This window comes from Trichomonas vaginalis, chromosome V (genome assembly GCF_026262505.1).
Source record: "Trichomonas vaginalis G3 chromosome V, whole genome shotgun sequence".
In the NCBI taxonomy this organism is placed as follows: Eukaryota; Parabasalia; order Trichomonadida; family Trichomonadidae; genus Trichomonas; species Trichomonas vaginalis.
In genome coordinates this window covers 3,638,027-3,659,347 of record NC_067207.1, presented here as the reverse complement: position 1 = coordinate 3,659,347, position 21,321 = coordinate 3,638,027, and the positions used below count along the sequence as shown (strand labels likewise).

Genomic DNA, 21,321 nt, shown 5'->3' with positions numbered 1-21,321 from the left:
ATTTTTTTGGAAAATCGAAATGATAAAATATTAACTACTATTCATTCACATGCATAAAACTTCACTGATTTTGATTTTTGTGTTCAGCTTATATCGGTGCGCATCTATATACAGGGACCATAAAAAAAAACATGAGAGTGGGGGCAAAAACCTGATATAAGGCAGATTTCTATCTATAAATATCCATTAAATCCCTTTTTATTTGGAAATAAATTTCAAATATTCATCCAATTCTCAATAAATTTCACTTAAATCTTTGTATATTCATGTTTATAATTTGGTTTCTTAAGGATATCTTTCTAAGTTATACTCATGTAAATTTGAATTTCAAATTTCTTTGAAACTGTGCAAAATTATGAGTGAATAGGCTCAAATACATCTAAATTTACACATTATATACTAATTTTGCGAATTAAAAACTTCGAAATGCAGGTCTGCTTGTGGGTTAATTTTATAACGTGAAAACATACTTCATTGATATATGCTTATAATATTAAACTTAAACATTTATAAAAAATGCAATAATTTAATACAAAACATCGAAATGCTGGACTGTTCTTTATAAAAATATGTCGCAGAGCATTTATCTGTTGTATAATGATATATAAATGAATCTAATGGATCATGTGATTCAATTGTACCTGAATAATAATATCTCACAGCTTGATCTGTGATATCATTATATAAAAATAAATAGTTTCCTTTATTTCCTATGAACGAACAATTTGAATATGAACATGAAGTATAACAATTGATTACTGCGTAATTACTTCCTTTATATTCATTGTATAAAAAATTAGACTTTGTAATATTAATTTTACCAAAATTGTCAATTGCACTCGCTTCTATCGATGTAGTATTTGAAACTGTTGTCAAATTAATAATTCCTGTTTCTGTTGGATCTTGAATTTCATATGCAGGGCAACACATAATTTCATAGTGATAAGATGTATTCATATTACTTACTTTGATATCCCCTTGCATATGATAAAATGCAGCAAAAAATCCACTGCATTGTGATACTGAACATTCAAATGCATAACTTTTGTAGGCACTTTCTTTAGGTAAGATGCAATCTGATTCTTCGATATAGAATGATCCACCTTCATCTGTGGAACTATTGTTGTAAAAGGAACATGTTTCAAGTAATACTTTGCTGTCTGAATTAAGGTAAATTGCTCGATTTTGGTAATGGAAGGAAAATATTGCATAACGAATGTAATAATTTCCATTCCCTGATATGGGTTCGTTAGTGGTCTTATTAATAAAATCATTTGTGATATAATAATCTGAAAAACTTGCCTCAAGTTGGAAATAACGTTGTTTTTTGATTCCTTGTGTTGAAAATGCATTTCTGAGGATTGTTTAATGTTAATTACTCTGAAAGTATCGTTCAATCAAGCATAGAGATTGACAGCAAATAAAGATTTCAAATTTTAAAAGAACTTTGAAAAAAATATGATTTAGAAAAGTGACAATACAATCAAATCATGAAATATACCCCATTACGCATCGTTGTCATAGCTGGAACTCTTGCTCTTACAGTATTTTTCATTACAATATCATCCATCTCTTTTGTTGAGTTTCTTAAACTTCAGAAATCAAATTACCTTCAAGAACTTGAGATCACATTATACATTCTCTTTGGAATCTCATTGATCATTTTGCTTATTGTTGTTTATGCAGCCAGAGTAATGACTCCAAGAAGTATGCTTAGGTTTTTCGTATCAAACATAATTTTAGTTTTACTCTGCGTTACATATTCAGTTTTATCATTCACAATCCCAAGGTACAAATTAATAACAAATGGATTTAAGAAATGGGAAGTATTATATTCTAGTTTTGCACTTGATAACTTACAACAAGCATTTCATTGCTGCGGATATGAAGACTTAGTTAAATATACCGGACGAAATGATTTTTGCTTCAGAGATGAACCTGAAAATCAAAGAATAACTTGCAAAGAAAAATTTGAAAAGGAGTACATTCCTATCTTTAACAATCTTGGAATAGCATCAACAGTATTTTCCGTAATCGGGTTTGCCTTTGTTTGTGTCAGTTTTTACAATTATAAGTTCACAAATTACGAAGAAGAGAGTCCTGATGCCGAAACCATCTTAGATCAAGGGCTGATATAAATTCCAATCCATCTCTATCTAACAATCTCATTCTTTTAAGTTATATTTTTTTTTTTAATAAAATATTTGTATAATTTCGTAGTTTTATCAATTACATTCTATCGCTTTAATTAGATATTGAGCAATCATCAACATTTCCTAACATTTTTCTTTTTTTTCCCCACAAATCAGTGATTTTTCCAACAATTTTAGGTCGAATTCTTTGCCTATACCTAAAATGAATACGATGGAATATTTATCATCAAATTCAACAAGACACACTTTTTTGAGAAAAATTTGACTCAAATTTACGGTTAGAAATTAGGACAAGGAAAATTTTTACTTCTTTTAGATTTGCATGGACGAGAACCAAATAGCCGCTTTATGTGATAGCTTCTTCTCCAACGCGGATCCGAAGAACAAAGAACAAATGAACATACAGCTTAATCAAATCAAAGATGATCCAGACGCTTGGAGAGTTTCCAGAGGATTAATTGAAGGCAATCACTCTGATTACGCAAAAGCATACGGATTCCAATTGATTTCAAACGCAGTCAAAACATATTGGGGCAATATTAGTCCAGAAGAACGCGAAGATGTCAGAAATTTTGTTGCCACTGTTTTAATCAATTGGTCTGAGAACAACATCTGCAAACTCGCACAACCATACTGCTCTCAAGCTCTTGCCAGGATAATTATTCGCGATTGGCCCCAAGAATGGCCAACTGTTGTAAATGACATGATAGACAACGCTCTCTCCAATACAAACTTATTGAATGTCATCCTTACACTCCTCAGAGACATCTCAACCGATGTAAAAGACTTTTCTCAAGGCGCAATCACAACAAGTCGTATCAGTCAATTAAACAGAGCTCTTCTTGAAGTCACACCGAAAATTCTCGAGTTACTCGGCGAAGTCTTCAACGTAGACCGCGGTGTTGACATCACAAGAACAGCTATGCAATGTTTTGGCTCAGTTGTCAAATGGCTCGACCCTTCTGGCTTCTACAACTCCAACCTTCTTGAAATACTCACGCAAAACTACCTACCAAACCCTGCCTACCAGGAAGATATCCTTACAATTTTGGCCGAATTTGCAAATAATGAGGCCACAAAGAAAGACGCGAACGCTCTCAAGGTCATTCCTCCTCTATTCAAGATCATCATGGAATCCATCGGCGAACCACAAGCAAATGACCAAGAATTTTTCATTAATTTATATTTCGAAGAACAAAACCGTGTCCAAGCCATCATCAACATGCTCTACGCGTTCATGTCGAACTACCTTACAACAATAGAAGCTGCAGATCTCATCATTCCCCTTGCTGTCGGCTTCCAATGGACAAATGGCTTTTTATCAGTGGTCCAACCACAAACTGACTGCTTCAAGAACATCGTTGAGCTTTGGAATGTGGTCGCGAGACATTATCACTACGAAAGCCACAACAGATCTATTGAATTAAACGAAATGTACATGGAATTCATACATCAAGCGCAGTATGTACTGATTTGGAACATCCAGAGGCCACCACAGATCAATATAGATGTAGAGAACGAAGGTAATTACGTCGTAAAGGCTACAAATGACGCAGAAAGTCAATTATATAATCTCATGCACGAAACATTAGTTATTATGACAAATATATCACCACAACAGACTATAGATACAATATACGCCATGTTCGAAGCATTAGTCGACGAACAAAACCCAGTACAAAATCCAAATCTTCATCTCACAAAAATTTGCTGGGCAACAGGCGCTGTATCAGGAGCCATTCCTCAGGAGAAGGAAAAGAGATTCATTATTGACGTACTTACGAAATTACTCCATTTATTCGAAGGAGCCGACGAAAGTAACAAAGTATTGCTTGGCAGTGGAGTTCTTTTCGTTTCTTCGCAATATCCGAAGTTCCTTTGCCAGTATCAGCCGATTTTCACCTTAATTATTGAAAAAACAGTCCAATTCATGCACGAAAGCATCGAAGGTATAAAGGAAGTGGCCGTATCCGCATTCAGAACAATCGCGGAAAGCTGCAAACGAGCTTTCGTTCAATCCAGAGGCCAAGATCGCTCAATGTTCGAAGAGTTGATCGCCAACGTTCCTTCCACAGTATCTGCCCTCGAAGAGGAATCACCAGTCCACGCGATCAAGTTCTACGACGCCATGTCAATCATTATTACCGCGATTCCTAACGAAGGAGAGCGCGCAACTGCAGTTGGAGCTCTTATGGAGAACATAAATGAGCGTTGGGAGAGCTTTTCGCAGAGTTTCGATGTAGGTAGTGAGCAAGATGTAGAAATCATGACATATCTCTTAAGATACAACGCCGTTGTCGCAAACAATGTAGGTATTGCCTTCCATCTCCAGTTCCAGCACCTCTTCCAGACCATCCTGTTCCTCTACAACGCTGTTGCAACTCGGGCCATCGTAGAGTGTAATGGCGACGATAACAATAAATTGGCCACCAACCTCAGACAATGTTTGTCGGCCATTACGTCTGTTATTGGCAATTTCTGTGAAAACTTGAACGGCAATATCCTCCAATACATCAAGACAACAGTTATTCCTCAATGTAATGAGCAGATTGGGCTTAGCTTCATCAAGACATTCGAACCATTACAGAACTTGACATCAGGAGACTTCACAGCGGTCAACGTTTGCGCTTGTGTCCCCGAAGTTATCAAGATGTACACAAGTTTCATCAAATGCATCAAACAGGCGGCCAAGCCCTACTTAGACGACATCTACGAGCGAATCTTCAACCCTACAGTTACGATCGTTCGCGGAGATGAGAATAATACTTTATTATTCCGACAGCCGCTCATGGATTTAGCCTCAGCAATGATCCAGCATTGCTATACATGGATCTTCAACATCGAAGAGAGAATCCAAAGCTTCATAGAGTCAATTGTTATCTGTTCCCACGCAAGACAGTACGAAATCTCCACTTCCGGCCTCAAAAACATGGCAGACTTGTACAAGAAGCTCAATAACTCAGCTACTGTCCAGTACAAAGGTGCATTTTGCCAACAATATTACTTAGATACTGTCAAAATGACCTTTGAGATCATGACAGACACAGAACACAAGTTTGCCTTCAAAGAAGAGGTCGAACTCCTGAGAAGTCTCTTCCTTATGCAAATTGATCAGAGAGATCCAGTCCAGATCACGATGCAGCTCACAGAACTGATGCCGAACAAGGAACCGAAATGGATCTTGGCCCAAATAGACTCTTTCTTGAAGATGAAGGAAAAACAAGATTTGAGCAACGCCGTTGCTGATTTCTTGATCGATATAAAGGAATTCATGCCGTACGTCAAGGAACTGGACTTGGAAGCATTGGAACAACAACTCAGGAGTCACCAGGAAGATTTGAAGAATTTCGAAGGATTTTCTGGTCCAAGACAGGTTAACGAGGATGATGTTAACAACATGGTAATGGACATCAACCAGATGTAATATTATTTTAGTTTAATTTTTATTATTTTATATTTTGTTTTAATTTTTGATTTTTAGAATTATTTACTATTAAAAAGAATCTCTGATTTATTAATATTTTATTATTCATTCATGGATGGACTTTCAATTTTTTTTTTAATTTGATTTATAAAAAATAACTATAATAACTTTCTCCTTAGGAAATTGGGGTTTAAAAGTTGGATGCCAATAAAATTAATGAGTTTCAATTTAATAAATTTTATCAATTTAACTCTATGTTGGGGCGTTATCCAAGAAAAATATATTCTCTAAACGCCCCACTCTATGTTGATACATATATATTTTCCTCTTGAGTTCTTCAGACACCAAGATAGAGACAATGTTCTCTGAAAATATATTGAGTTAGAATAGTGTTCAACTTATTTTCTTTTTTCACAGAGATACATTTGTTTTTATCCAATGTGAATATATTAATTATATACTTATGTTAATAAGGGTACATATTGCCATAAGAAATTTCCTTCTAATCTTTTTAGATGGTGAGATATAAGCACTTAAACTATCCCAATTGTTTGAGAATTCTCTCAAAATTGAGCATGATGAGGAAAAAATATTGAATTCCAGCATCTACCAAAAAGTCTTATGAAGATCAATATCATCATGTTTCTACAGAAATGATGCCATTTCACATAGAAAATTTATCATATAAGGAAATTTCCAAAGTAGTAGGATAGGATGGGTTGTGTGACTTTTTTTGTTGCATCTATATATAGACGATGCATTAAAATATATTTATAAACCATTAAAAAAATTAAAGTTATTTTTTTATTCTTACATAAATGACCCAACAAGTAAAACCAGATAAAATAGATTATCGAATTTTAGAGGATGGTGTTCCTGTTTATATTCAAAGATTTAAAGGGAAGCAATATTATAGAATTGTTAATCCTGAATACATAAAACATTTATTTAAAAAGGAAGACTGTGAATTATTAAACGCTAATGAATATGAAACCAATAAATCAAAATTGAAATATAAATATATTGGAAGTGATGAAAGATGCAAAGATAAAGATAAAGTTTATACAGTTTCATATAATGAATGGAAAACCAATAAGATAAGAAAACATTTAGGAGATTATGGTAAAAGTTCTGAATTCTTTAAATCTAGTATGTACGAGAGAGCAAAAGAAATTAGAAATAATTATTTTCATGAATAAAAGATTCACTACCATAATGAAATAAAAAATATATTTATATACTAAACACATTAAAAAATTAACATTAATTTTAAAATATATTTATTTTTCCATCTTTTATAAAAGAAGCTATATATAGATGATGTCAGATATTCCGCGATTAATTAATTATTTTTGAATAACTGAAGGTGTCACCAGGTCACCAGGTCACCAGGTTATTTAACTTCTCTGAAAAAATGAGACAACATGACATTTTGACAACACAACAGGTATGAAAGGAGGTATAAATATAATGATAAAGAATATTTAATTTCATGGAATCAATGGAGTCATAAACTTTAAAAATTCATGTCTTACATTTATGAATAATTTATTTTTATTTTGTATGAAATGAGCGTCAAAACTAACGACGTGAAAAAATTAGGATTCACAAACGAGGAAATAAAGGATATATTAGATGAGATGTGTTATGAAGTTAGTAAATATTATTTAAGAAATTGTCAAAAATTTGCCGAGTTATTAAATGATTTAGATTATGATGGAAAAATGAATAAAGATGATGTTATAAATTTCTTATATCCCACATCTGAAGAAGAAAAACCTAAAGAACCTGATGTTTTCCCTGAATATTATGAAGAACGGATTAAAGATGATGAATACGATGAAATTGAAAGACTGGAAAAAATAAGAGATGAAATAGATGAAAAAATTAAGGAATTAAGAGAAGTTGAAAAATATAATGAAAATGAAGTAGAGGGTTTAATGAATATCCCAGCTTCAGAATCAGAAGTTCAGAAATCTCATGAAGAAAGATATAAAAATTATGTCTCAGAATCAACACAAAATTTATTAGATGGCGAAATAGATGAAACACTTTCAGAAGAAGGTACTAAATTTATTTGTAAACATAAGTTACAATTTATTGATAATGAAGAATACCCTTGTATCCTACTTTCACCACCTTTAGATTCCGAAAAATTCAAAAAAGCTCTTAAAAATGTGACATATGCAACTAATACGATTAAGAAAGAAGATCATGATATTTACACAAATTATTATTTAAATAAATGCACAGGTGTTGATAAAGTTTTTGATTTATTAGATAAAATATCAAAAGAAACCATTGGAACATATAAAATTTTGTGTGATTGTGGTTTCATTATTGAAGATACCAATAATGTTTCATATGAAAGAACAGCACCGAAGGAAGACGAAGTGGAAAGGTCTATACCATTCGTTATTAAGAACATAAAAGATATGAAAACTTATAAACATTATATTTATTCATTTATTTCAGAAAAAATGGAAGCAACCCATAAAACATCTTCTCATCATTTTATAGCTATTCATACATTCCTTTTCAAAGTTGTGAAATTAAATAAGACAGGAATTAGATTTAATGTATCCGGGTACGCATTCTTGAGTAAATTAAAATGTATTCGTCACGTCGCAGATGATAAAAATTTATGTGTTCTTAATTCATTTTATGGGCTTTAAAAAATAAACTTTATTTTTATTTTTTATTCTTACATAAATGAACAAAAACGGAACCGCTAAAATGAATGATAATCAAATTAGAGCAGAAGGTAGAAGGTTATTTAAACGCTTCTATAACATTCCTGATGGTGTTAATCCTAAAACTCGTAGAAGCTATTTAAATGAAGCAATAGATTCATATGAAGGGTTTGACATTTCATCAGAAAGTGAGAGATTAGCGAGAATGTTAAATGTTAATATTGATTTCTATTATTGTGATCCTCAACCAGAAGACGTGGACATAAATAAGGTAGACTTTCCATTAGTGGATTCAATAATGATAGATCCAGAATTTGAAACAATAAATATTTTATTAACACAGAGTCCATGTGGAAAACTTCACGCTGACAGAATAACAGACGTTGAAGCACTCACCGGCTATAGAGTTTGTCCATATTGTAAAGAAGAAGTTTATTCTATCCGTGATGATCCAGAAAGGAAAAACCAAAGAAGATTTTTAAAGCATTGTGAGAAATGTAAAGAAAATAATGGAAGATTAATTCAAGACGTTCAATTGCAAAAGACACAGCAACCATATGCACCACATATTACGAAACAGAAGATATATCAGTGGTTATTAGCTCATAATTTGCAGGAATATTATCAACCGACAAGATATTATATTACTTTTGACTTCGAAACATTAGAGACTAAAGAAGAATTACAACTTTCTGAGTGTGCAACTTTGAACGCTTACTTAAAACCATTCATGGTATCATCAACGGTTAAATTAAATGATAAAACATATACGAGGAATTTTTGCTTAACTTCGAGTGATTCTTTTATTTCTGATTGGATTGAGTTTTTATTTTCAACCTGTTCATTAGTTGCTAAATCAAATATTGAACAATATGAAGAATTAATGAAGTCGCAAACGGACTCTTTGAGTCCTGAAGGTCTTTCAGACCAAACGACGGGACTTTGTCTCATACATTAAATGAAAAACAGAAGGAAGCATTTAAAGAACTTCTAGATGAGGAATTCAATAAAGTGAATATCATAGGTTTTAATTCGGGAAAGTTTGATTTAAATTTAATTCTTCGTGATTTAAACACTGCAAAATGGAAAATAAAATCAATGCTGGGTTCATCTTCACAATTTAAGCAAATCATTGTAAAGAAAACAAACGTTCCATATGAATTGAGATTTATTGACATCAGAAATTATATAGCGGGTGGGACATTAGACCAATTCACTCAAGATTTCGGAAACAATAAAACACGTGTTAAATCCTTTTTCCCTTATCAATTCATCACGTGGGAAAATTACGAAGAAGAATTATATAAAGTGGAACCATTCACGAAAGATTCATTTTATTCAGCATTAACTCAAGAAACTATATCAGATAGTGATTATCAAATATATCTCAATGATGCTAAAAATTTTAAGAATAGATTAGAATATTTTATTCATTATTGCAATAAAGATGTTGAAATTATGATTGACCCAATTGATAAAATTATTGAAGAAACATTTGTTTATAAAATTGACATGCTTCATAATCTTTCTTTATCATCGAATGCTTCAATGATTCGTTACGCTTTAGCATATAAAGACTTTAATCCTAATGAAAAATATCCTGAGGAAGAGATAGAATCAAGTTTTGAATTAACGAAAAAGTATTGGAAATATAAAATTGAATCATATAAGAAACAAGATGAAAAAGCAGAAAGAGATACTAAAAATAATGTTTCAATGGATGATTTTCAATACTATCACGATTTAATCCTTTCATCTAAATGTAAAATGTGTGGTAAAGCGTTTACATATGCTAATAAACCAACATTAGATAGAATAGATAATGAAAAACCACATACCAAAGAAAATTGTCAGTTAATGTGTTGTTATTTCAATGTCGTGAAATCAAATAAAGATGAAGATGTTCAACGTTTAAGAATCAATTTAAGAAATTACGCATTAAAAAATAATTTACCAATGACTTTAGATTCAGTTGAAGCTTATCACATTCTCCGTAATGGAATTACTGGTGGTTTATCAAATGTTCAACATAGAGTAAATCTTAAAGGAATCACGCACATTAATAAACTTGCATATAATCCAGAAACTAAAACTATATCAAATGAGGACACCACCAACATTATGACTCATTTCGTTGGTGTTGATTTTAATTCATTATATCCTTCATCATTTTCATCTAATCCTCATGATTTCATTCAATATACTGACCATAAAATGTATATGCCGGGAAGATTGAATGGTGTTATTATTTGTGATACAGCAACAAAGAAAGCAAAAGCACTGGGAATTATTAGAAAGAAAAATACTTTATTCGTGGCTGAAGTAAAGGGTCACATTGATGAAAAATACATTAATGATTACATAAACTTTTTACCGATAATAAGAAACTTAGATATAGGGTGTCCAAAGGTGCGTTTAGCACAGCGCTCTATATGAGACTATTAAAGGAGATATATGCTGATTATAAATATATAATAAAAAATATGAATATATGTATATGATGAGTAAGTTGTATTTTGGCGCCATGCCGGGATATAAAATGAATTTTGAGACAAGAGGCGGTTTCGCGGGAAATTTTGGCGGGATTTTTTTCATTTTTTTAATGAATCATAAAGAAAAATCCTCGCTTTGCAAAAAAATGCAAAAGACTGTAAAAAAATCTACGAGACATTGTAAAATGCTCGGTATGGATGCTCCTAGCTATTCCACTGTAACGTATCATGTTAGGATGTATCACTTCATGAACAAAAAGGCGCCCATCATAAAAATTGACAAAAAATTGCCGGATCAAAGAAAAATCAAAGCAATTCTTCAAGCGCTAGATGAAGACCCAAGAGCATCACTCAGAAGGATAGAGGAGATGACAAAGATACCACGTACAACAGTCAGTTATTATCTGCACAATTATTTGAACTACAAACTAGCGTATACACGTTGGGTTCCGCACAACCTTAATTCAGTTCAAAAAAAATCTAGAGTCCAATCTTCGAAAGAGCTCCTTTCTATATTGGGTGCTTATCAATCCAAGAAGTTTCGCTTTTAGTAACAGGGACGAGTCTTGGTTTCAATATGCAACAGAAGCCAAAATCATGTGATCCGAAGGATGAAATCCGCAAACATTCCCGAAGAAAAAATTGACACACCAATGATGATGTTGTCGGTTTTTTTGGGGCGTGAATGGCATCATCGCAATTGATATTCTTCAAAAACCTAATACGATGAATGCTCAGTATCTAATTGACAAGTTTCTTACTCAAATTATCAATTCTGATGAGTTTGAGAAATTCAACAACAAAACAAAAGTTTGCAATTCATTTTGATAATTCAAGAGTTCACAAAAGTCATAAGGTAATGAATTACTTGTGGAAAACAATGTCAAAGTTGTTCCAACCCAATTTATTTACCTGATATTGCACCCTCTGACTTTTATTTATTCGGCACGCTAAAAAAGAGAGCTGAAGACGCGAATTCGCGAGTCCAGATGATCTTGAAAATTTGTAAGAGAGCAATTTGAGCAATTTTCTCATGATGATTTAAAGCGTGTCTTTCAAGCCTGGATCGATCGCTGCGAACGTGTGATTGAATCCAATGGTGATTATATTTAAATAAACTTTATATATATGTAACTTGTTTATTTCTATTCGCAGTATTCAGGTTTGTGCTAAACACACCTTTGGACACCCTATATTATCACAGATGAAAAAACAATTGGTAGTTTTATGTATAATTACATGAAATCAAACAATCTACCAGTTGACCAGAAACAGAGGAAATTAACTCAATTAGCATCAACACACAACCAATATCAACCATTTTCTTCTTATTATCTTTGGTATCTAATCGACAGATTTCATTTTATCATCGATGATATTCAATCAATTTTAACATTTACTAAAAACACTTGTTTTAATGAATTTGCGAACAAATTTATGAACGAAAGACAAAAGGCTGAATTAGAAGGAAATAAAGGAAAAAGTTTATTTTGCAAGATTTCACTTAATGGATCATATGGTTACGATGCAATGAATACACAAAATTACGCAAAGACTAAAATAATGAATGCACAGAAGGCACGCGTTGCATGTATGTCAAATAAGTTTAAAAACATAAGAGAAATAGGTGAAGATACATATCAAGTGATGCTTAAAGATAGATTTTATAGATGTGATACATGTTTACAAGAGGCATTCTTCACTTTAGATAATGCTAAATACTGGTATTTGGTTTTCATTTATGATTTTATGTATAAATGCATGGATGTTAATTGTTTTCATTTCATTGAAGGTGATACTGATTCATCTTATTGGGCAATCGCTGGCGATCCAAGTCTTCCTAACACTCAAGCATTTCAAGCAATTGTTACCGATAAACAATTTTATGATAAAAATGTTTTCAAATTCGCACCATTTGATTTCTTCTGTTTTGATGAGAAATTTAAACCTAAATTAAAGAATAAAGCTGAAGAAAAAGCACATGAGAAGAAGTTATTGGGTTTAGCAATTGAGAAACAAGGTGATAACATGGTGGCGTTATGTCCTAAATGTTATACATCATTCAACGGTTCAATTGATGGGAGTGATTTTAAAAAGATTGCACAAAAAATGAAGGGTGTTAGTTTAAGACAAAATAAGCAATTAACACCTAAAAAATATTTGGATATAATAAATGATAAAGTGATATTTGATGGTCAGAATATTAATTTACAACTTAAAAACGGGTCAATGACTCGCTTAACAATCGGTAAGACTGCATTAACAGGAGCACACACTAAGGCTGTATGTTGTGAAAATGGATGTTGTATGCCATTTATTTAATACAATTTAAAATTTTATTCTTAATGAAATGCCACAGAAGAGACAAAAGGAACCGTTAATGATGGTTTTGATACTATGATTCAAAGAGGTGGGCACCCTTAAAACATTGATTTTATTTTTATATAAATGGATAACGTAGATTTAAAAATTTTAATTGATGATTTAGTACTTAATCAAAATTTTCTTAGTTATTATGAATTAAAATCATATCTCCAAAAATATAATAAAAATATAACGGGTGATGATATGGAATATTATTATCCATATTATAAAAATGAAATTTTGAAATATCATGATAGAATAATTTCTGAAATTAAAGACAAAATTAAAAATAATGAATATACAAAGGGAAAAACTAAATCACAACTTAAACAATTGAAAGATTTCAAAAATAAAGTATTAACAGAAGAAGATATTGATGAATTATATAAATTATATAATCCTGAGCCGCAAAAGCCAAAGCCGAGGTCTAAAGTAGCAAATGTTCAACAGCTAAAGGTGCAAAACGCCCAGGTCCTTCAGACCATAAATGATGCACAAGCTTTAATTTATGATTCATTAGTTAAACCATATTCAGCCCGACTTTTAAATGAAGATCAACTTTTGGAATTCATCCTTCAACATAAACTCGAAGCGGGAAAGTATATCAAACCTTTATATACAGCATATTTAAAACAAATGAATAGAATACATCCAGAATTAATGAAGGGGGGAATGAAATCCAAAATCAAAGCAGATAAAATTAAACCACTTGCAACACCAAAACCTCCAACGACAGTACCGCCTCCTCCTTCAGTTAATCCTTCATCATTCACTTTATTATATCCATTTCAAACATTAAAGATGCAAAAAGATTTTAAAAAGGATTTCAAGATATTAAATAAACCAATTGACCCAAAAATTCAACCGTTAAAGGAAAAATTTAGTCGCCCTTCATTTGCTCCATATCCATATTCATACGAAATCGATCATCTGGAATATTCAAAAGGAAAAGTTACTTATTTATTTGCCATTAACATTAACACTAGATATTTATATTGCATTCCAGTGAAAGGGAAAACAGAACAGGAAACAAGAAGAGCCATACAATACTTACTAGATCATGAAAGAGTAGATAATATCAGGGGTGATGGTGATAAAGGATTTCAGGCAACTATGACTCATTATTTCCCACAAATTAATTTTTACTTTTCATCCTCTCCATATACGTTTCATAATAGAATAGTTGATGCGGTAATGAGAACTCTTAGAGATGCGTTAGGGGTTAACGGTCAGATATACTGGGCTGGAAATCATGACTCCATCATACAACAGTTAGTATATTATTACAATAATACATGGCATAGAACTATAAACATGAAACCAGTGGAAATGAAAAATGATATTTCAAAAGAATGGGAATATATTAGAAAGCACATGGAAAGGTTGAATGATGTTAAACGTGAACAAATTAATTCGGGGCTCATGAATTTTAAACAAGGGGATAAAGTTTTGATTCATCTCGATTATGGAAAAACTGATAAATCAATGACAAAAAGAAGACGAAGATTTGACACAATAGCTGAATTTGTTAGATATATTAACGGCAATGCATTAGTTGAAGTTGACAATAAATTAATAGAAATTCCGATTTATTTTATTACTCCATTATATTTAAATAATATTTAATTTTTTTTATTTCGTAAGAAATGAGTGACAACAAAGCATCCAAGAGTCCAGACGATGAATATAAAAAGAAACTAAACAGAATTAAATCAAAAATATGCTATTACAAAAAGAAGCCGCAATGCGGTGGGGCTGATGCCCATAAAACTAATGGAACTGAAAACGATGAAGAGAGGAAAGAAATAATCGAAAAATTAGAAACTTACCGTTCAATCCTTAAACTGGGTGAAGCAAAAATAAAAGAATTTAATAGAATAAATAAATTGATTGGAAGAGATGAATTTAATAAAGATGAATTTTTAAACTCAATCCAAATTTAATTTTTATTCCTCTTCGACAACGTCTCTCTTTCCATCATTACTGCATAACCACATTTTCTCAGTTTTAGTGGTTTGTTATTTTTAGCAAGTTCTCGCATCATTTTTATCGTTTCCTCCCTTGTTATGATTCGTGGTAAATTTTGAGCTTGTGGGGTATCCATTTATGATAAAAATAAAAATTTGTTATCAGTTATTTTATCGTTAATGGTTTTCAGGTTATTCAATAATTAATTATTTTTGAAGAACTGAAGGTGTCACCAGGTCACCAGGTCACCAGGTTATTTAACTTCTCTGAAAAAATGAGACAACATGACATTTAGACAACAACACAGGATTAATGCAAAAATAAATTCCAATCATACTTTATAAAGCTTCATTTACAGGTATTTCATCGTCAGTAAATGAATCATCATTATCGTTTGGTTCAACCTGTTTATATAATCCTTTCATTTCTTCTTTCAAAACATAATACCATGTTTGTTTACCATCTATTTTTCTTTGTTTCCTATCACATTTATCCTTAATGCTCATTTGAAAGTTTTTGTCTTTCATGCCTGATGGTTTGCAGAATAGAGCATTTTTACACGTCACACCTGCACACAATTCATCATAATGTGTATTTATCCATACATCTAAAGGATTTGTTGATAATTCAATTAAATCTTGTTTGGCTTCAGTCATCGGTATGATTCGTACATTAAATGATGAAAGGTCATATTGCATAAAATACGTCAGTAAATTATCATAAAATTCCTTAGTGCATGAATCCATTAAATTCTTGAAGTAATCAAATTGACCCTTAAATTTACCATTAACTCTTAAAACTACGTATCTTCTGTCTCCAACTTCAATTTTGACAGGGTAGACGTTATTAGTTACGAAAATGAAGTTTGCAACGTTCTGAGCAGTTCTTCTGGGTTGATTCTTTTCATTAATTCTAATCTCATTATCCGTTATAATTGATTTCAAAGCGTTGAAGTTTGCAAGTCTGTCTTCACCAACATTCTTGAGTTCATTAAGTACAAGAAACATTTTATTTTCAACTACTGAGTTGAAATTACCCGTTAGCTCACTTATTTCAGTAATGTTTTTACATGAATAACCAGCGAGAAGTTCAGAAATAATGTCTGTAAATCTGTTTTTACCTGTTCCCTGAAGTCCTTTCAAAATAATTGCTGTTTCATTCTTGATTCCAGGATGTTGAATCATTGATGCAATCCAACCAAGAAGATATTTATACACTTCATCGTTATTATCACAAATGGCTTCTTTAATGAAATCCATAAACATCTCAATTTTTGAGTAATCAGGCTTTTCGAGAACGATGTATTTATAACCTTGAAACGTTGAGAAAACATCTGGAGAATCAGATTTAAAGCAAACACCCTTAACGGTTAATGAGGATAATTGATTTAGTAGTACATCCCATGCTGTTATTGTTTTACCTTCTTCTTTAAATAATTTAATCATTTTGAGTGACTCTTTCATGTTTGACTGAAGAACGAATGATATTTGATTCATTTTGTCGTGGATATTATAGTCCTTTTGAATGAAATATTTATTTCCACAATCTACAAAACGGATTACACGTGATAAATCCTCAATTACTTCAGAACTGTTTTTATACTGATGATTTTCAGCCTTGCGTCTAATATCTGTTATCAAAAACGAGTCATCAAGTTTGATATCAAATGTTATTTTTGGCTTACGTAATAAAGGTAAAACGTATTCATCATAATATTCTTTTTGATAAAGTTTTAGAATCTTCACTAAAACAAATGGAGAAGTCATTAAATGTGCATATCTACTACGTGCTTTTTCAAAATTACTTTTAGCATTTTCTGTTAAATTGCAGAAGTTATAAACGTTATCGTATGCTTCATTAATTAAATGATTAGGTAATGAATTAATATAGGGTGTCCAAAGGTGCGTTTAGCACAGCGCTCTATATGAGACTATTAAAGGAGATATATGCTGATTATAAATATATAATAAAAAATATGAATATATGTATATGATGAGTAAGTTGTATTTTGGCGCCATGCCGGGATATAAAATGAATTTTGAGACAAGAGGCGGTTTCGCGGGAAATTTTGGCGGGATTTTTTTCATTTTTTTAATGAATCATAAAGAAAACATCCTCGCTCTTGCAAAAAAATGCAAAGACTGTAAAAAATCTACGAGACATTGGTAAAATGCTTCAGTATGGATGCTCCTAGCTATTCCACTGTAACGTATCATGTTAGGATGTATCACTTCATGAACAAAAAGGCGCCCATCATAAAAATTGACAAAAAATCGCCGGATCAAAGAAAAATCAAAGCAATTCTTCAAGCGCTAGATGAAGACCCAAGAGCATCACTCAGAAGGATAGAGGAGATGACAAAGATACCACGTACAACAGTCAGTTATTATCTGCACAATTATTTGAACTACAAACTAGCGTATACACGTTGGGTTCCGCACAACCTTAATTCAGTTCAAAAAAATCTAGAGTCCAATCTTCGAAAGAGCTCCTCTCTATATTGCGTGCGTATCAATCCAAGAAGTTTCGCTTTTTAGTAACAGGGGATGAGTCTTGGTTTCAATATGCAACAGAAGCCAAAATCATGTGGATCCCGAAGGATGAAGATCCGCAAACATTCCCGAAGAAAAAAATTGACACACCAATGATGATGTTGTCGGTTTTTTGGGGCGTGAATGGCATCATCGCAATTGATATTCTTCAAAAACCTAATACGATGAATGCTCAGTATCTAATTGACAATGTTCTTACTCAAATTATCAATTCTGATGAGTTTGAGAAATCCAAACAACAAAAACAAAAGTTTGCAATTCATTTTGATAATTCAAGAGTTCACAAAAGTCATAAGGTAATGAATTACTTGGTGGAAAACAATGTCAAAGTTGTTCCAAACCCAATTTATTCACCTGATATTGCACCCTCTGACTTTTATTTATTCGGCACGCTAAAAAAGAGAGCTGAAGGACGCGAATTCGCGAGTCCAGATGATCTTGAAAATTTTGTAAGAGAGCAATTTGAGCAATTTTCTCATGATGATTTAAAGCGTGTCTTTCAAGCCTGGATCGATCGCTGCGAACGTGTGATTGAATCCAATGGTGATTATATTTAAATAAACTTTATATATATGTAACTTGTTTATTTCTATTCGCAGTATTCAGGTTTGTGCTAAACACACCTTTGGACACCCTATAGCTTGAAACAGTGTGAATAATGTAACTTCTTTTTCTAAATTCATGTTTCCACCGTCATTATGTACTTCAAAATCACTGATGCCATCGACTATGCTCTGGGCAAGTTTATCGTCAATGTTTACATCTTTGTTTTCATTCATGATATTCTTTATTTCTTCGTTCTTTTGTTCAACTCTTACCTTAATATTCAAATCATTTAATATATCATTCACTGTTCTAGTTAATGTTGAATCATAACTTCCACGAATGAATGAGTATGTATTGATTGGTTCTGTTGCATTCTTGCGAACTCTTGAATCAGCCATAACCACTAATGAACGCTTTGAATCATCAATAGAAGTCATGATATCGATATCATAATCATTGCAGGAATAACATTTAATCATTCTGTTCGAAACTGCATAGAAGAAATTAGTGTTGCAATAAATGTGAAGACCTCCTGAAGCGGTTTTAACGATAACATCTTTATCCGAAAGTTTTGATAAAATGTCTTTTCTAACTGTTTCTTTAAGTTCATCATTGTACGATTTATTGATATCAACATCTATAATCGTTAAATTTGAAATTTTATTTACTAATAAAGCCATACCAGTTTTCCTTCCTCTTCCCATCGTGTTTGAGGTAGTTATGTAAATCAATCTTGTTTTCACCAATTCTTTCGTTGAGGGTTTTAGTTTCTGCCACAACTAATTCCTCAGCTAATGAATCAATAACTTGTTCATCAGAAATGATAAAGTTACTGTTGTTGTTTGTTGCTGTCATTTATATAGGAATAAAAAAATAAAAATAATTTTAAAACTAACTTTATTTTTGTTGCTGAATTCGATGAAGTCATGACAAATCATTTCCTGCTGTGTTGTCAAAATGTCATGTTGTCTCATTTTTTCAGAGAAGTTAAATAACCTGGTGACCTGGTGACACCTTCAGTTCTTCAAAAATAATTCATAACTGCCTTCCTCCTGTGTTGTTGTCAAAATGTCATGTTGTCTCATTTTTTCAGAGAAGTTAAATAACCTGGTGACCTGGTGACACCTTCAGTTCTTCAAAAATAATTCATAACTGCCTTCCTCCTGAACTGTTGTCAAAATGTCATGAGGTTAGAAATGAGGTTAGAAATGAGGTTAGATCTAACCATCTACCCTAAAAATTATTTTTGGTGAATTCAATAAAAATAAATGGTTCATTTACTCACAATATTTTTGTACAAAACGACCCCAAGCTTTTAACTTCTTTTCTGCAGCTTCTAATGCTATCTTAGCGAGTTCATATTCTCTAAATTCTCTCTTTAAATTTTCTTGTTCCCATTGGTCTAGTTCGAATGGAGAATCTCTATAACCATAACATAACTCACGTTCATGTTCTAATTGTTTTTCACACATTTTTCTAACTTCTTGTTCGAACAAAGGTTTAGCATTCTCTACTGTATCCTCGAGTTCTTCTTCATCTAATTTCTCATGAACTTTCTTGTCTATGGAGTCCATAATATCTTTGACATAAAATGCATACTTTACAGAGCACCATTCAGCAACAAAATGAACGAGGTCAGGATGTATGTAAATACCTTTGAATTCATTCATAACACCCTTTGTAAGCTCATAAAATGCTTGTTTTGAGGTCGAGCCACTTTTGGCTCCACCGTATTCGTTCATCCAAAACTCAAGAATTTCCTGCATTTTAGCACTATTGAGAAATCTGTTTAAATGGTTTAACTTTCCTGCTTCTCTTGCCATCTTTGTTGCATTAATGTAACCATCCTTGTCTCTACGTAAGACTTCAATACCGTTATAAGTGCCTTTTGTGAATGTTTCGCCATTAGATTTGTTAGTGAATGTTTTTGCTTCGACTGACATTTCTGTTCTTACATACAAAATAAAAAATAAATAAAAATAATTTTAAAACTAACTTTATTTTTGGGCTGCATCATATTTTCGTAAATGTTGTCAAAATGTCATGTTGTCTCATTTTTTCAGAGAAGTTAATTAACCTGGTAGCACCTTCAGTTCTTCAAAAATAAATAATTATTGAATAACCTGAAACCATGAGACTTTGTCACCGGACTCTTTGAGTCACTTAACGTAAACATTAACGTAAACATTATTTCTGCAGTTCATTACCTAATTAATTACAGACATAAAATATATTTAGTTCATTCGGTAAGCCTTGACCCAAAAGTCTGGGCTCAAGCACATTCAATGAACGCGGTACCATGCGAATACAGTCACAAATGGTGGCATGTAATCTTTACCCGAGCCTGTTGGATTTGTTGTGAAAGTGTGTGAATGATTACCTGCGGTTCCACAGAAAATACCCGTGCTTGAATCTACTGGGTCAGTTGTGATATCATATCTATTCATTCCCCATCTATCCGAACCCGCTGCAAGATTTATATAACCTCTTTTTGTTATTGAATGTGAATGATTACCTGTTGTGTTTGTAGTTCCTGTATGAGTGTGCGGTGGAAGGTTTACTTCTTTAATTTTCTTCGAACCTCCTGTTTGCTTTGAATATCTAGCACAATATAAGAATTTATCCACAATCTGCTTCCACATACCAAAACCTAAAACTTCTGAAGGATTTGTTGAATTCATTGACGTATAAATAGAACCAACAGGATATAATGTTTGAAGTATTTCTGTCTTTAATGTCTGAAGCTCTGTTTTGTCAGCTTTCTTCTCTAACTCATCGTTAACATAAGTTTTATCTGCTTTAAGGTCTAAACATCCCGAAACCCATTCTGTATCAGCTTTAACTTTAAAAGTCTCAAATGTCCATTCATGATACCATTCAACCTTTTCTTTAATTTCATTATCTTTTTCATCAACATAAACCAAATTTGCCTTCTTATTTAACTCACTATCCACATATTCCTTATCCACCTTCTTCATTATGTCGTTTAGGAAACCTTCTATGAATTCCTCATTTAAATTAAATCTTCCAATCTTCAAAACTTTAGGAAATGCATTTAATGCGTAATATCTCTGTTCTTCTGGTGGAATTGATGTTATATCATCCGTTATACCTTTAATTTTTGAATTC

General features: G+C 32.1%; 7 protein-coding genes and 3 pseudogenes across 10 annotated transcripts, besides 9 other annotated features; 7 read left to right on the top strand and 3 right to left on the bottom strand.

Moving 5' to 3' along the window:
- Positions 1-432: 432 nt before the first annotated feature.
- Positions 433-2,316, top strand: TVAGG3_0273330 (tetraspanin family; the record flags this gene model as incomplete). Its single annotated transcript, XM_001579799.2, has 1 exon — positions 1,491-2,138. The coding sequence occupies one exon, from the start codon at positions 1,491-1,493 to the stop codon at positions 2,136-2,138; it is 648 nt and encodes a 215-aa protein (XP_001579849.1).
- A 131-nt stretch (positions 2,317-2,447) lies between these two features.
- On the top strand, positions 2,448-5,657 carry TVAGG3_0273320 (nuclear export signal receptor protein; the record flags this gene model as incomplete). The annotated part of the gene is made up of 1 exon (XM_001579800.2): positions 2,476-5,577. The coding sequence occupies one exon, from the start codon at positions 2,476-2,478 to the stop codon at positions 5,575-5,577; it is 3,102 nt and encodes a 1,033-aa protein (XP_001579850.1).
- Positions 5,658-7,109: 1,452 nt separating this feature from the next.
- Positions 7,110-7,572: a mobile genetic element.
- A 717-nt stretch (positions 7,573-8,289) lies between these two features.
- On the top strand, positions 8,290-8,752 carry TVAGG3_0273300 (uncharacterized protein; the record flags this gene model as incomplete). The annotated part of the gene is made up of 1 exon (XM_051228654.1): positions 8,290-8,752. A coding segment is annotated over one exon (463 nt), but the record flags the coding sequence as incomplete, so codon positions are not given.
- A 349-nt stretch (positions 8,753-9,101) lies between these two features.
- Positions 9,102-9,287: a mobile genetic element.
- Positions 9,288-10,665: 1,378 nt separating this feature from the next.
- Positions 10,666-10,693: a terminal%2Cinverted (terminal inverted repeat of Mariner transposon ID:TVAGG3_0273270).
- Positions 10,666-11,955: a mobile genetic element.
- TVAGG3_0273280 lies at positions 10,762-11,875 on the top strand (annotated as a pseudogene). Its single transcript has one exon. A coding segment is annotated over exon 1 (1,114 nt).
- Positions 11,928-11,955: a terminal%2Cinverted (terminal inverted repeat of Mariner transposon ID:TVAGG3_0273270).
- A 34-nt stretch (positions 11,956-11,989) lies between these two features.
- On the top strand, positions 11,990-13,084 carry TVAGG3_0273260 (DNA/RNA polymerases family; the record flags this gene model as incomplete). The annotated part of the gene is made up of 1 exon (XM_051228653.1): positions 11,990-13,084. One exon carries the CDS (start codon positions 11,990-11,992, stop codon positions 13,082-13,084), a length of 1,095 nt encoding a protein of 364 aa, XP_051098383.1.
- Positions 13,085-14,014: 930 nt separating this feature from the next.
- Positions 14,015-21,167: a mobile genetic element.
- Positions 14,773-15,069, top strand: TVAGG3_0273250 (uncharacterized protein; the record flags this gene model as incomplete). The annotated part of the gene is made up of 1 exon (XM_001579801.1): positions 14,773-15,069. The coding sequence occupies one exon, from the start codon at positions 14,773-14,775 to the stop codon at positions 15,067-15,069; it is 297 nt and encodes a 98-aa protein (XP_001579851.1).
- On the bottom strand, positions 15,433-16,860 carry TVAGG3_0273240 (uncharacterized protein; the record flags this gene model as incomplete). The annotated part of the gene is made up of 1 exon (XM_051228652.1): positions 15,433-16,860. One exon carries the CDS (start codon positions 16,858-16,860, stop codon positions 15,433-15,435), a length of 1,428 nt encoding a protein of 475 aa, XP_051098382.1.
- Positions 16,982-17,009: a terminal%2Cinverted (terminal inverted repeat of Mariner transposon ID:TVAGG3_0273220).
- Positions 16,982-18,283: a mobile genetic element.
- On the top strand, positions 17,078-18,203 carry TVAGG3_0273230 (annotated as a pseudogene). Its single transcript has one exon. A coding segment is annotated over exon 1 (1,126 nt).
- Positions 18,256-18,283: a terminal%2Cinverted (terminal inverted repeat of Mariner transposon ID:TVAGG3_0273220).
- Positions 18,284-19,047, bottom strand: TVAGG3_0273210 (annotated as a pseudogene). Its single transcript has one exon. A coding segment is annotated over exon 1 (764 nt).
- TVAGG3_0273200 (uncharacterized protein) lies at positions 19,470-20,135 on the bottom strand (the record flags this gene model as incomplete). The annotated part of the gene is made up of 1 exon (XM_051228651.1): positions 19,470-20,135. One exon carries the CDS (start codon positions 20,133-20,135, stop codon positions 19,470-19,472), a length of 666 nt encoding a protein of 221 aa, XP_051098381.1.
- Positions 21,168-21,321: the final 154 nt, after the last annotated feature.